The sequence below is a fragment of the Oncorhynchus keta genome, chromosome 16 (assembly GCF_023373465.1).
Source record: "Oncorhynchus keta strain PuntledgeMale-10-30-2019 chromosome 16, Oket_V2, whole genome shotgun sequence".
Classification (NCBI taxonomy): Eukaryota; Metazoa; Chordata; class Actinopteri; order Salmoniformes; family Salmonidae; genus Oncorhynchus; species Oncorhynchus keta.
Genome location: NC_068436.1, coordinates 3,631,949 through 3,646,397, shown reverse-complemented (window position 1 = coordinate 3,646,397; position 14,449 = coordinate 3,631,949). Strand labels below are relative to the sequence as shown.

The window sequence follows — 14,449 nt, the reverse complement described above, 5'->3', positions numbered from 1 at the left end:
CTATATGAGGCTGTGGAGGAATCCAAATTTTGTATTTAAAAGAATACATGAATCATCAGCATACAATTATACCTTTGTTTTTAAGCCCTGTATCCCTTGATATTATTGTTGGATCTGATTTTAATAGCTAACATTTCGATGGCCATAAAAAAATACATATGCTGATAGTGGACAACCTTGTTTTACTTCTCTTGACAGTTTAACACTTATATATTATATATTAACACTTTATGAGAAATAGCCATTATTTACGATTTTACACCTAGGGTTACTATACATGATTTTAACCCATTTTATAAGAGATTCTCCAAAATTGAAATGTTCCAGACATTTACACCACCATTCAAAAGATTGGGGTCACTTAGAAATGTCCTTGTTTTCCATAAAAACATGCATGAAATGAGTTGCACAAAATGAATAGGAAATACAGTCAAGATGTTGACAAGTTATAAAATAATGATTTTTAATTGAAATAATAATTGTGTCCTTCAAACTTTGCTTTCGTCAAAGAATCCTCCATTTGCAGCAATTGCAGCCTTGCAGACATTTGGCATTCTATTTGTCAATTTGTTGAGGGATTCTGAAATGATTTCACCCCATGCTTCCTGAAACACCTCCCACAATTTGGATTGGCTTGATGGGCACTTCTACATACCACAAGGTCAAGCTGCTCCCACAACACCTCAATAGGGTTGAGATCCGGTGACTGTGCTGGCCACTCCATTATAGACAGAATACCAGCTGACTGCATCTTCCCTAAATAGTTATTGCATAGTTTGGAGCTGTGCTTTGGGTCATTGTCCTGTTGTAGGTGGAAATTGGCTCCAATTAAGCACCGTCCACAGGGTACGGCATGGCCTTGCAAAATGGAGTGATAGCCTTCCTTCTTCAAGATCCCCTTTACCCTGTACAAATCTCCCACTCTACCACCACCAAAGCACCCCCAGAACTGCACATTGCCTCCACCATGCTTGAAAGATGGTGTCAAGAAACTCCTTCAGCATCTTAATTTTTTCTGCGTCTCACGAATGTTCTTCTGTGTGATCCGAACACCTCAAACTTAGATTTGTCTGTCCATAACACTTTTTTCCAATCTTCCTCTGTCCAGTGTCTGTGTTCTTTTGCCCATCTTAACATTTTCTTTTTATTGGCCAGTCTGAGATATGGCTTTTTCTTTGCAACTCTGCCTAGAAGGCCAGCATCCCGAAGTCGCCTCTTCACTGTTGACGTTGTTACTGGTGTTTTGCAGGTACTATTTAATGAAGCTGCCAGTTGAGGACTTGTGAGGCATCTGTTTCTCAAACTAGACACTCTAATGTACTTGTCTTCTTACTCAGTTGTGCACCGGGGCCTCCCTTTCCTCTTTCTATTCTGGTTAGAGCCAGTTTGCGCAGTTCTGGGAAGGGAGTAGTACACAGTGTTGTACGAGATTTTCAGTTTCTTGGAAATTTCTCTCATGGAAAAGCCTTAATTTCTCAGAAAAATAATAGACTGATGAGTTTCAGAAGAAAGTTATTTATTTCTGGTCATTTTGAGCCTGTAATCAAACCCACAAATGCTGATGCTCCAGATACTCAAATAGTCTAAAGAAGGCCAGTTTTATTGCTTCTTTAATCAGGACAACAGTTTTCAGCTGTGCTAACATAATTGTAAAAGGGTTTTCTAATGATCAATTAGCATTTTTAAATGATAAACTTGGATTAGCTAACACAACGTGCCATTGGAACACAGGAGTGATGGTTGTTGATAATGGGCCTTTGTACACCTATGTAGGTATTCCATAAAAAATCTTACATTTCCAGATACAATAGTCATGTAGAACATTAACAATGTCTACACTGTATTTCTGCTCAATTTTATATTATTTTAATGGACAAAACATTTGCTTTTCTTTCAAAAACAAGGAAATGTCAAAATGACCCCAAACTTTTGAACGGTAGTGTATATTTAAACTTCAAAGTCGTAAATTAATCAAAAGCTTTTTCAAAGTCAACGCGGATTTGCTGTACCTATGTCACAAAACAATTCAGGTATACCTTTCTCTGTCCTAGTTAAAAGTTATCATCCAACAGGCTTTAGTTACATTTCCAACATCCTCACCCTTGTGGAAACTTAGTTAGAGTAATGTATATGCCAATTATCTGATGGTCCAACCGCATTCTGTCCCCTATCAACACTTTTTAAAAACGTTTTGTGCCAAAGAGACATGAGAAAGAAGTCAAGACGACCACCTTGATTGAGCCTCCTGCCATGCGTTTCTCACTAACATCCTGTATTTACTTACACCTTCTGTAAGCCTTTATAGGGTATGCGTTTTCAAGAGAGCATTACAGGTAGAGTTCAACCCCAGACGCAGAAACCAATGTGTCATTTCGTCATTTGGATGAAGGATCCATTTAAGTCTGCCTTAGGTTGTGTTCAAGGTGAGTTATAAGATGCTTGGACCAGACTAATGACTTTGGATGTCCTATAGAGATGTGGCTGAGAAAAGCACAGGAGGACATGGTGGGACACACTCTGATTCAACATTCTCTTTTCACTCTGATGGTTTCTGGCAATATTATGAATCGGAGTGAACGGATCAGTGCAACGGAGAAAGGAGTTGATTGCAAAAGTGCTTAGAAGTGCTAAGAAGCATCCTTCTCTGTACAAACGGACAGATATCCTCTTTAAGTGTAAACGTACAAAACAGTTGGCTGTACAAAAAAAATGTACGTAAGAATCATTGTTATTGCGTCTGATAGGCCTACAGCAGGTTGAAAATACGATCAACATTGATCACTATATATATATATATAGCCAAGGGGGAAGGGTGAAACTATGCTTACAGAGGTCGTCTATTGGTGGACACAACCTGCTAAATTGGACAAGCCCTCACAATCTGTCTTCTTTCAAATAGATGATGAGAGAAACAAATGGCAAAGCCCCTCCCGCTATTGGCCAAAGTCTTCTCAAGACCTATCAAGAATGTGAAATAAATAAAAATCCCCTCAAAGATAATATCGGACAGGCCTGTTTTTCCTGAGCTAATTATTTCCTTTGGCAAAGCAGAGCTCCCCTTGCCCCCTCCCACCTCTCCCCCATCACGGTTATGGGGATATTCTCAGTGGCATCATGGGAAAAAAGCACAACAACATATTAGTCATGGGGTATGTCCCAAATTGCACCCTATTCCCTATATAGCGTACTACGTTTGACCCATATGGCTCTGGACAAAGTAGTGCACTATGTAGGAAACGGGGTGTCATTTGGGACAAATCTATTCAGCAGTCTCGTTTTGCTTGGAGTCAAAGGCCTCCTTCCTTACAACATCAGTGTCCTCAATAACATTTTGATAGTGGTGTTGAGGCCATCATCAGATGCCTTTGTAACAATCAGAACCGATACGTAGCTACAGTTTCAGATTACGTACAACGTGTCTGTTCAGTTTGTAAAAGTATTGAGTTTGGATATCTACAGAATATGTTTAGAGTTGTAATACTAATGTTTGTAATGTGTATCCTTTATCAAGGTTTCTGTCACATTACTGTACACATTGGATACTGAATACAGCATATCACTAGTTTATCTCCTTAAGGTAGAGACATTTGGCCTCAAAATGTCTTGGTTGTTTTGTTCCTCGACTTTAACAGCACACGGCCCCAAAGTTGATATTTTCTCCGTTTTAGATTAGACCTATGGACAGCACTGACATTTGGTTTATAGGAAGAAGTCAAATGTTGGGCTGACTGTACTCCATTATTTTCTCTTGCTGTCAGTCTGTCTCAGTTTCTCCACCACATTAACACTGACATTCCTACAGCGATAAGGCTCGTGGATGAAGTGTAAAACGTGATCTCTTTTGAACTGCTCTCTATTCCGAGAATTCGAGGGTCACTCAACATTTGAGTGGTGAGGTGATGACATTTGAAAGACTTTGGTAACTAAGGGTGTGTGTGTGTGTGTGTGTGTGTGTGTGTGTGTGTGTGTGTGTGTGTGTGTGTGTGTGTGTGTGTGTGTGTGTGTGTGTGTGTGTGTGTGTGTGTGCGTGTGTGTGTGTGTGTGTTTGTGTGTGCGTTTGTGTGTTCGGACAAATTCTGAAGCTTTGTGTTCCAACACAAATAGATGTGTCATGTGGACTGGAGCCACAGAAGCGTAGTTATGAGCATCATCAGTGTCACATTTCTTTAGCCTAAGATAACGACAATGCCTTCAGTGGTTGCTTGTTGTGGATTTATTGTTGCGCCCTGTCTTGGTCGCTGCCTTCCTCGCTCTGTGCACTATCAAGAGGTTACCAAGCCATGTTTCTCACTTCAGTCTACCAAGCCATTGCATGCAAAGGATAGCTCTGAGACATGGAGAGGAAAGTCAGAGAGGAGAGGCATGTTTTGAGAGAGAAGGGGGGAGAGAACAAAAAAACGAGAGGGGTATTGTACGTGTGGAATGGTGCCATCTTTACCTCCTCCCTTCCCCCCCATCCTTTTTCTTCCCCCCATCCTGGCTGTTGGGCGTGTGAGGAAGAGGGGGGGGGCAAACCCCCCCACTCTAATGAAGTTCAATTACAGCTGTCCTAATGGCAGTGGACCGTTAAGTTCCTGGAGTCAGCGGCCTGAATACCACAATTAGAGTTACCCATCTCTCTTAATAGACTCTCTTTTGTGCCGATGAAATTTAAACATCCTTGTTTAATATTTCACTGTCTAAATAGTGCTCTTGGAATACGTAAACATAAGCACAGTGAAAGAGATATGTAACTTAAATGTAATTGAATCAGGGTTGGGGAGCTGGGGACTGAGGGACTGGAAGTTGGAGGGCTGGAGGCCTGAGAAGCTGGGAGGTTGGAAGGCTGGTGCTGGGGGGCTGGGGGGAGGCACAGCTAGCCTGGCACAAGTAGCAGAGCGTGCTGGTTGGGTCTGAGCCAACAGATGCTATCAGCCAACCAACAGCAAAGTATGCACAATAACATTCCGGGGGATTGGATGAAATTAAATCTAAGGAAATCATGTTGATTAGTAGGCATAGCATGTTATGTGTAGGCTTATACAAAACAAGGCTGTGGTGGCTTGCTCTATATGAGAAGAATGTTACAAACAATGGTCCATTGACACGGAAATCCCCAATGGTTTTAAACACACTTTTCTGGCTAAACCTAACACCTGTGGTGTGAAAAGGATTTCCCATTAAAAGAAAGCCCTATTGCAAAGTTAGTAGCTGTCCTCTAAAAGATGCCTCCCTCTCTAAACTATGTGGTGCCTGACTAAACTCCCCCATTGTTCCAAAAGCAATGCTTGCCAGAATATTGCTATTAGAATTGCCCATCTCTAAAATCTTTTGTTGGTCTTGGGGGCACAGTCCATTTGTTCTATTGTTCTGTTGTTAAGAGTTTAGAACTGAGGCCAAAAAATTGAGCGCTGGGTGGAACTGGTTTTCTAATGAAGTGCTTGGAATCATTTTCCTGATACATACTGTAAACCACGGATGAGAAAGGATGATGTATAGAGAGAGTGTGTGTGTGTGTGTGTGTGTGTGTGTGTGTGTGTGTGTGTGTGTGTGTGTGTGTGTGTGTGTGTGTGTGTGTGTGTGTGTGTGTGTGTGTGTGTGTGTGTGTGTGTCAGTGGAGGACCATACTCCTCAGTGAATTTCATAAAAATGAAAATGTTAAAACATTTTTAAAGTTGTATTTTCTAGGTTAAACTATACGAAATATATTCACATCAAATAATTGATGAAAATACACTGCTTTGCAATGAAGGTCTACAGTAGCCTCAACTGCACTCAGTAGTACGGTAGCACCATGGTGTACCCGGAGGACAGCTAGCTTCTGTCCTCTTCTGGGTATATTGACTTAAATTCAAAACCTAGGAGGCTCATGGTGCTCCATAGACTTACACAGTAATTATGACAACTTCCGGAGGACATCCTCCAACCTATCAGAGCTCTTGCAGCATGAACTGACATGTTTTCCACCCAATCAAAGGATCAGAGAATGAATGAGATAACGGCCAGAGCTGCCGCTTTCAAGGGCGGGACTCTAAGAATTCCCGCTATGCCCTCCGACGAACCATCAAATAAGCAAAGCATCAATACAGAACTAAGATCGAGTCGTACTACACCGGCTCTGACGCTCGTCGGAGTGACACGAGCCTACCAGACGAGCAAAACTACTTCTATCCTCACTTTGAGGCAAATAACACTGAAACATGCATGAAAGCACCAGCTGGAAGACTGTGTGATCACGCTCTCCGCAACCGATGAGAGTAAGATCTTTAGACAAGGCCGCAGGTCCAAACGGATTACCAGAACGTTTACTCAGAGCATGTGCTGACCAACTAGCAAGTGTCTTCACTGATATTTTCAAGCTCTCCCTATCCGAGTCTGTAATACCAACATGTTTTAAGCAGACCACCGTAGTGCCTGTGCCCAAGAACACTAAGGTAACCGGCCTAAATGACGACCGACCCGTAGCACTCACGTCTGTAGCCATGAAGTGCTTTGAAAGGCTGGTCATGGTTCACATCAACACCATTATCCCAGAAACCTTAGACCCACTACAATCTGCATACCGCCCCAACAGATCCACAGATGATGCAGTCTCTATTGTATTGCACTCTACACTGCCCTTTCCCACCCTGACAAAAGGAACACCTATGTGAGAATGCTATTCATTGACTACAGCTCAGCGTTCAACATCATAGTGCCCTCAAAGCTCATCAATAAGACGAGGACCCTGGGACTAAACACCTCACTCTGCAACTGGATCCTGGACTTCCTGACGGGCCGCCCCCAGTTGGTAAGGGTAGGTAAACAACACATCCGCCATGCTGATCCTCAACATGTGGGCCCCTCAGGGGTGCGTGCCCAGTCCCCTCCTGTACTCCCTGTCCACTCATGACTGCACGACCAGGCACAACTCCAACACCGTCATTAAGTTTGCTGTTTACACAACAGTGGTAGGCCTGATCACCGACAACGACGAGACAGCCTATAGGGAGGAGGTCAGAGACATGGCCGTGTGGAGCGAGGACAACAACCTCTCTCTCAGCGTGATCAAGACAAAGGAGATGATTGTGGACTACAGGAGAAAGAGGACCGAGCACGCCCCCATTCTCATCGACGGGGCTGCAAGGGAGCAGGTTGAGAGCTTCAAGATCCTTGTTGTCCACATCACCAACAAACTAACATGGTCCAAGCACACCATGACAGTCGTGAAGCGGGAACGACAAAACCTATTCCCCCTCAGGATACGGAAAAGATTTGGCATGGGTCCTCAGATCCTCAAAAGGTTTCTACAACTGCACCATGGAGAGCATCCTGACTGGTTGCATCACTGCCTGGTATGGAAAACTGCTCGGCCTCCGTCCGTAAGGCACTACAGAGGGTAGTGGGAACAGCCCAGTATATCACTGGGGCCAAGCTTCCTGCCATCCTCTCTGCTACCACACGGCAAGCGGTAACGTAGCGCCAGGTCTAGGTCCAAGAGGCTTCTAACAGCTTCTACCCCCAAGCCATAAGACTTCTGTACTGCTAGTCAAATGGCATTGCCCCCCCCCCCCTCACACTGCCCCGCTCTGTTGTCATCTATGCATAGTCACATTACTTAACTCTACCTACATGTACATACTACCTCAACTAACCAGTGCCCCCGCACATCAACTCTGTACTGTCATTTATTGTTATTTTTTACTGCTGCTCTTTAATTACTTGTTACCTTTATCTCTTATTCGTATCCATATTTTTTAACTGCCCTGTCGGTTAGGGGCTTGTAAGTAAGCATTTCCCTTTAAGGTCTGAACCTTTTGTATGCGGCGCATGTGACTAATAAGATTTGATTTGATTTGAATCTAGTACTGAAAGAATAAGCTACTGCTAGCTAGCACTGCAGTGCATAACATGTGGTGAGTAGTTGACTCAAAGAGAGAGAAACACAATAGTTGACCAGTTTTGAACACATACATTACATTTCTTCCAAAATAAAGAAGAAGCAAGAGACAGAGAGAGATTTAATCTTTTCTATTTATTTTTCATTTTCAATTTAAATTACTTTGCAAGCTAATGCAGCTAGCTAGTTTAACCTACTCAAACACCCTGCTCAAACAGAGGGATGCTATATTAGCTGTCTGGTTACACTGGAACTCTTCAAAGTAAGTTTGGTTTTTACTAATATAATGCCTCCGGGGCCCGAAGGTGTAAGTGCTGAACTGCTGACTGACGATACACTGTAACGTTACTGCAGGATTGTAGCGGGTTTACAAACGCGTTCGTTCTAATAACTATGTTTACTATGACTTTACTTTGGTTAATTTAAGTGATAATGCCCAAGAAGCCAGTGTTTGGAGGATATATTGGCACGGTGTTGTTAGACCCGAGACAAAGTTGAGGTCCAACAACTGGCTTCAAGGGCATTATCACTTTTATACAACAAGTTACCAACATATTCAATTAATGATTGACATATTTTTCTTTAAAACGTTATTTTGATGAATTTATTCATACTATTTCATCCTTCCACAAGATATAGTCCCGACACAAATCTAAGGTTGCTACCCAAGCCGGTTGGTCGTACGTTCTATCGGTTCGGTTGCCAGAGACACAACCCAGTTGTTTAGTCTTTTTGTTCTGTGTCTATGGACACGAGACCCAGTCGTTCGTTCTAAATGTTCCATTTCCATACCGGCTGGCAACGTTCTTATCCCTTGCTTGGTAGCAAGCTAACTATGGCTAACTTACAGGTTTAGCATATGTCTTGCGTAATTGTGAGTAATTGTGAATTTGCTCAGTCTGCTACGTTTATCTTCCAGAGACAATAGTGGTCATCTCCGTACATTTACTGTAAGGGCAAAAAATTTAAATAAAAACCTCAAAATTCCAGATATAAAAATTGTGTTTCGTATTGGCAGTTTGCACGCTGCCGGCAACCTTCTCATAATAATTATGCACTTGGAGGAAACTTGGCATCATCATGCTGCAGGGAGGTTTTTCAGCGGCAGGGACTGGGAGACTAGTCAGGATCGAGGGAACGATGAGAGAAAAGTATCAGACTGGGATGGTTTACTTTCCAACAGGACAACAACCCTAAGCATGCAGCCAAGACAACGTGGAATTTACTTTGGGGAAAAGTCTCTCAATGTCATTGAGTGGCCCAGCCAGAACCCGGACTTAAACCAGATCGAACATCTCTGGAGAGACTTGAAAGTAGCTGGGCAGCGACGCTCCTCATCCAACCTGACAGATTTTGAGAGGATCTGCAGAGAAGAATGGGAGAAACTCCCCAAATACAGGTGTGCCACGCTTGTAGCGTCCTACCGAAGAAGACTTGAGGCTGTAATCGCTGCCAAAGGTGCTTTAACAAAGTGCTGACTAAAGGGTCTGAATACTTATGTAAATGTGATATTTATGTTTTTTTGGGGGATACATTTGCAAAAATGTTTAAATACCTGTTTTTGCTATGTCATTATGGGGTAATGTGTGTAGATTGATGAGGGGGAACAACTATTTAATCCATTTTAAAATAAGGCTGTAGCATTACAAAATGTGGAGAAAGTGTGGTCTGAATACTTTCCGAATGCACTGTATATCCATAAAAATGATGCTGGCTGATTCATGATTTTGACTGGCTGAGAAATGCTGCCTGCCTGTCTGTCTAGTCCCAACTCCCGACACGTTCCTTACTATGGGGCAGCTGGAGATCGAATTTGAATATTGAAGCAGTGTTGCAAATGTCATAGACAGACAACAAGGTTCATACAAATTTCCGACGTTGAAAACTAAATGATAGTCTAAAAGATATGTGAGATAATGTCTAGATGCTTTTTATAGTGGAGATCAAATTCATACATTCCCTGGCTGGGCTGATGAGACAATGGATTGCGCAGTCAGATGGAACAGAGTAAATAGGCATTCTAATGTCTTAGATTTTGCCGGTGTGTTGTGGATTGGAGTCCACAAGCGAAGTGAAAAGGTAAGAAGAGGAGAGCGCATAGATGCGAGAAGGAATACAACGTGGCTGCTATGAAAGGGAACTGTGTTTACGTGTGATCAGGGGTGTATTCATTTAGCAAAATTCAGTTGAAAAATGTTTCTTAAAACAGAAGCAAACAGAACGAAACAGGGACAAACTTTCCTGAATTTGTCCAATAGAAACACTCTGTTTGCAACTGTTGGACTAATGATTACACCCTAGATCAGCTAGATGCAGGCTAGTGTGTAAGGCAGTATTGAATGCGTCACTGTCTGTCCATGTGTCACTTTCTGTCACCTTAAAATGTTCTCTCGACCAGTGTGCACCTACGTTGTAAACTTTCATTCCTAGGCTAGGTTGTAGCAACCTCATGATGAGTATAGGGAAAATGTGAGTATCATGTAGAAACCTAAAACTATCAATGTTACATTGAACTGGGTGAACGGAATGTGAATGACAGCCATCCAATATGCTGTAAGAGAAATAAGGCCATGCTCATGAAAAGAAAGGTGTGTCCTCCCTCATCTTAAATGGCACTGACTGCCATTGGTGTACAATGTGTGTCTTTCTTACTTGACATCAAACTGGGCAGAGACGCCAGATCAACATCTAGTTAAGATTTTTTTGTATGTAATTGTTTTTTAAATGGATTTAACCTTTATTTAATTAGGCAAGTCAGTTAAAGAACAAATATGTATTTACAACGACGGCCTATCCCAGTCGATGCTGGGCCAACTGTGCGCAGCCCTACGAGACCACAGCCAGATGTGATACAGCCTGGATTTGAACCAGGGACTGTAGTGACACCCCTTGCATTGAGATGCAGTGTCTTTATACCACTGCGCCACTCAGTTCTCAAATAACGTGAATTCAACAAAAAATGTCACCATGTCATTGGATTTCGGTAAAAATTTGGGTGAAAAAAATATGAAATGCTTTTAAGTTGATCCAATCAGTTTCCCATGTTGATTCAATGTCATCACGTCATTCTGTGGGGTTGAAATTACGTGGAAACAATGTTGATTCTACTAGTTTTTGCCCAGTGGGATGTTATCCTAAATGGCTCCGCTATTCCCCAGTCTTTCCCATTGATGCTCCTAATAAAACCTATTACCTGACATAATCAGTGGCTTTTGATTCCTCCTGTTATGCCTCTCATCTCTACACCCGACCCCATTTCACCATTAAAGCACCTTTCTATTCGTTAGCATTTTATTGACCGTCTGCTGCTCTGTGAACAAGTCACCTGTTTGTTTCTCAAATCATCATCAGCCAAAGGTTCTAACACTTACTCTTACACATGGATTTTATTGCTGTTTGATTATCTGTATAGTATATAGTGTTGTGTATCTATGCGTTACTACACCTTCTACTCCCTTTCGACTCCTTTTTCTATTGAGCTGTTGTTGCAGATAAATTCACTGTAAAAAACAACAACAACACAACTCTAGTTATTTCAACGAATTATTTCAAGTTTTCCGCTCAAGTGTTACCTGAACAAAAATCATTTAGTTGGTCCAAACCAAGCTCCAACTTGGGAAAACTTTGTCAAACATTCGGTCAATTTAAAATGACGTTTGCTCAACTCATACCTTCATTCGACTTGAAACTACTATTTGGGAATCTTAACTGAAAATGGTCGTGCAACTGATTACTCACAGCTTAAAACATGAAATGTTTTCAATTTAGTTGATTTAAATGGTGCATGTTCATTTATATAGTAATTATGATTCGACATGTCCTCACAACCGCTTGGTTCATGACATGCCCATCTTCCTGCTACACCACCATGTCTGTGTCAGCTGTCAGTTCATCTGACTATTCTCTCGTCATTGATTTCATTGACTTCTTTACGCAATTTGAGTTTTTCTGTATAGTTGTCTAATGTTGGTGGGGCATATTATATATTTGAATGTGACTCCTTAATCACTATGATAAATAAAATTGTTTTTCTTGAGTGTACTTTTATGTCTGGACAGAATTACAATGGCTTGTTTTTGCTCTTCAACATACTGCTACAAAACAGTAGAGCTTTAAGCACAACTGATGACGCCATTGAATGATATTTTATGTCTATGGACTGCGAACAATAAATCGATGAATTGCACATGTATATGCAATACCGGACTTGAAGTTATGTTTGATGATGCCACAATTAGAACTATTCCTGATTGGTTTAAGTACAGTATTACAGAGCATATGTCGTGCGTAATTGTGCGTCATTGTGATCTACCAGAGACAATAGTGCTCATCTCTGTACGTTTTACAGTAGGGGCAAAAAATAAAACCCCAAACTTCACAATTCCAGATATCAAAAGATTGTATTGTATTGGCAGTTTGCACGCTGCCCCGAAAAACCTTCTCATAATAATTATGCACTTGGAGGAATTTTAAACATCCTTGTTTCACGTTTCATGTTCTAAATAGTGCACTTCAATATGTAAACATAAGCACAGTGAACAAGATATAACTTCAAAGTAATTGAATCGTATTTGAGTACTGTGGACACGTTGGATCGGCTCAATCCAGGCAGCATTGAAGTGAACACTCGTCAATCATTACAGTGAATCCTACTGATTACACACGCGAGCGCGCACACATATTTGCAGATTCCGAGACACATATTTTACATCCGTTTAAAAAAAACACAGAACCAATTCAACTGTACCCTCAATAAATTGCAATTTAAATGTTGATAATCAATCCAACACTTACCCAGTGGTAAAACAAAGAAAAACGGTAGCCAACACAGGATGAACATCCCGACGACAATCGCCAGGGTTTTGGCAGCCTTCTTCTCCCGGGAGAACTTCATCAAGCGCACGGACAGCGAACTCCGGAACGGGTGGTTTTTACTCTTGGAAGTATCCTCCAGCATGCTCCGACAGTGAATCCTAAGCACCACTTCTATCGACTTATTTCTTTCCCGTTTGACCCCCGCTTCTAAACTCTTGGTAGTCCTCCGAGCCACCACGTAGACCCTGAAATACATCACTAGGATGACCATAAGCGGGAGGTAGAAGGAAAAGAGCGAGGAGAAGAGGGCATAGCCCGGTTCTTCGGTGATGCTGCAGACGCTCTCGTCGGTCGGCGGCGGTTCCTTCCATCCCAGCAGCGGTCCTATGGAGATGACCATGGAGGAGACCCAGACCAACACCAGAATGACGGCGGCTTTCTTCTCCGTCATGATGGTGGGGTATTTGAGGCAGTGTTTGACCCCGATGTACCTGTCTATGGAGATGATGCAGAGGCTGAGGATGGACGCGGTGCAGCAGAGAACATCCACCGCTGCCCAGACGTTGCAGAAGATCCGGCCGAACACCCAGCATCCCAGCACTTCCAAAGACGCGGAGAAAGGAAGCACAATAATGCTCAATAGCAAGTCCGCTATGGCCAGGTTGACTATAAAGAAGTTCGTGACGGTCTGTAAGTGTCTATTGCATAGCACCGAGAGGATAACCAAAATGTTTCCAACGATAGCCACCAAGATGAACACGGATAGAAAGACCCCGACCGCAATGACCTGGGGGTCCAGTGTGATGTTCTTGCAGCTGGTGGAGTTGGTGCTGTTGTCTGTGAATAAGATTTGATCCAGGAAAGATTCGTTGAGAGCTTTTTCAAAATATATTCCGTCATTGCTTTCGTTCATCAAATTAGAATATGTCATTTTGAAACTCCATAAAGAAAACTTTATAGTTGGATCCCAAGGCAAAACAAAGTGGTATTCGTAATGTGTTTTGTTGTTGTTCAGTGTTGTTTGTTTCCCATATTAAAAGAAAACGAGATGAAATGGAACATTCTTCTCACATATGTGAATTGTCTTCAATTTATGAAAAGCTCCATTGGTATCTAGATTGTTTCATCTATTAAATGCGTATTTTTTCCCCAACAACAAAATACAACTGATGCGCAATAACAGCACATTCCCTCTGTCTGAAAATGCAGGATCAACTATTCCTTCTTTTTTTAAACTGAAGACTGCTCCAGCCAAGGATAGTCTTGGAGATCTTTGAGGTAGCAAAAATGTCACAAAATCTCAAATGAAGTACCAGTAAATATATTTTTGTAGCTCAATAGCACCGGATGGTCCGATTCTATTCCACTGGCGGCATTCTTTTAGTGAGAAGTCCAAACCAAACCACAGAGTCGCAGCCTGCCTAGGACCCCAGCATCTGAGCCCTGCGCTCCTCCCTAGCAAGTGGATTAAGTGAGGCGTCGCATAATAACTGCGACGCCACAAGAGGGAGTCGCGCCCGTATCTACACACTCAACAGGCATTCCAGTGTAGCCAATAGTGTATAGATTTGACCCATACCCTAATATTCAGTTGATGTTTAGACTACTTCAGTATTACATCACAGACATATACAACCCGAAGCCAGACTACATGCAAACTAAACCCTTCAGTAGAATATAATACACTACATCTCATTCAAAAACATTTGCATTAATATGGAGTTGGTCTGCCCTTTGCTGCTATAACAGCCTCCACTCTTCTGCGGGGACTTGCTT

General features: G+C 42.1%; 1 protein-coding gene across 1 annotated transcript in view; it reads right to left on the bottom strand.

Moving 5' to 3' along the window:
- adra1d (adrenoceptor alpha 1D) overlaps positions 1-14,115 on the bottom strand; it is a 30,101-nt gene extending 15,986 nt beyond the window's left edge. Inside the window, exon 1 of the mRNA XM_035789105.1 lies at positions 12,653-14,115. Within this exon, the coding sequence (XP_035644998.1) occupies positions 12,653-13,604 (952 nt within the window). The 5' untranslated portion in view covers positions 13,605-14,115. The remainder of the gene's footprint in view (positions 1-12,652) is intronic.
- Positions 14,116-14,449: the final 334 nt, after the last annotated feature.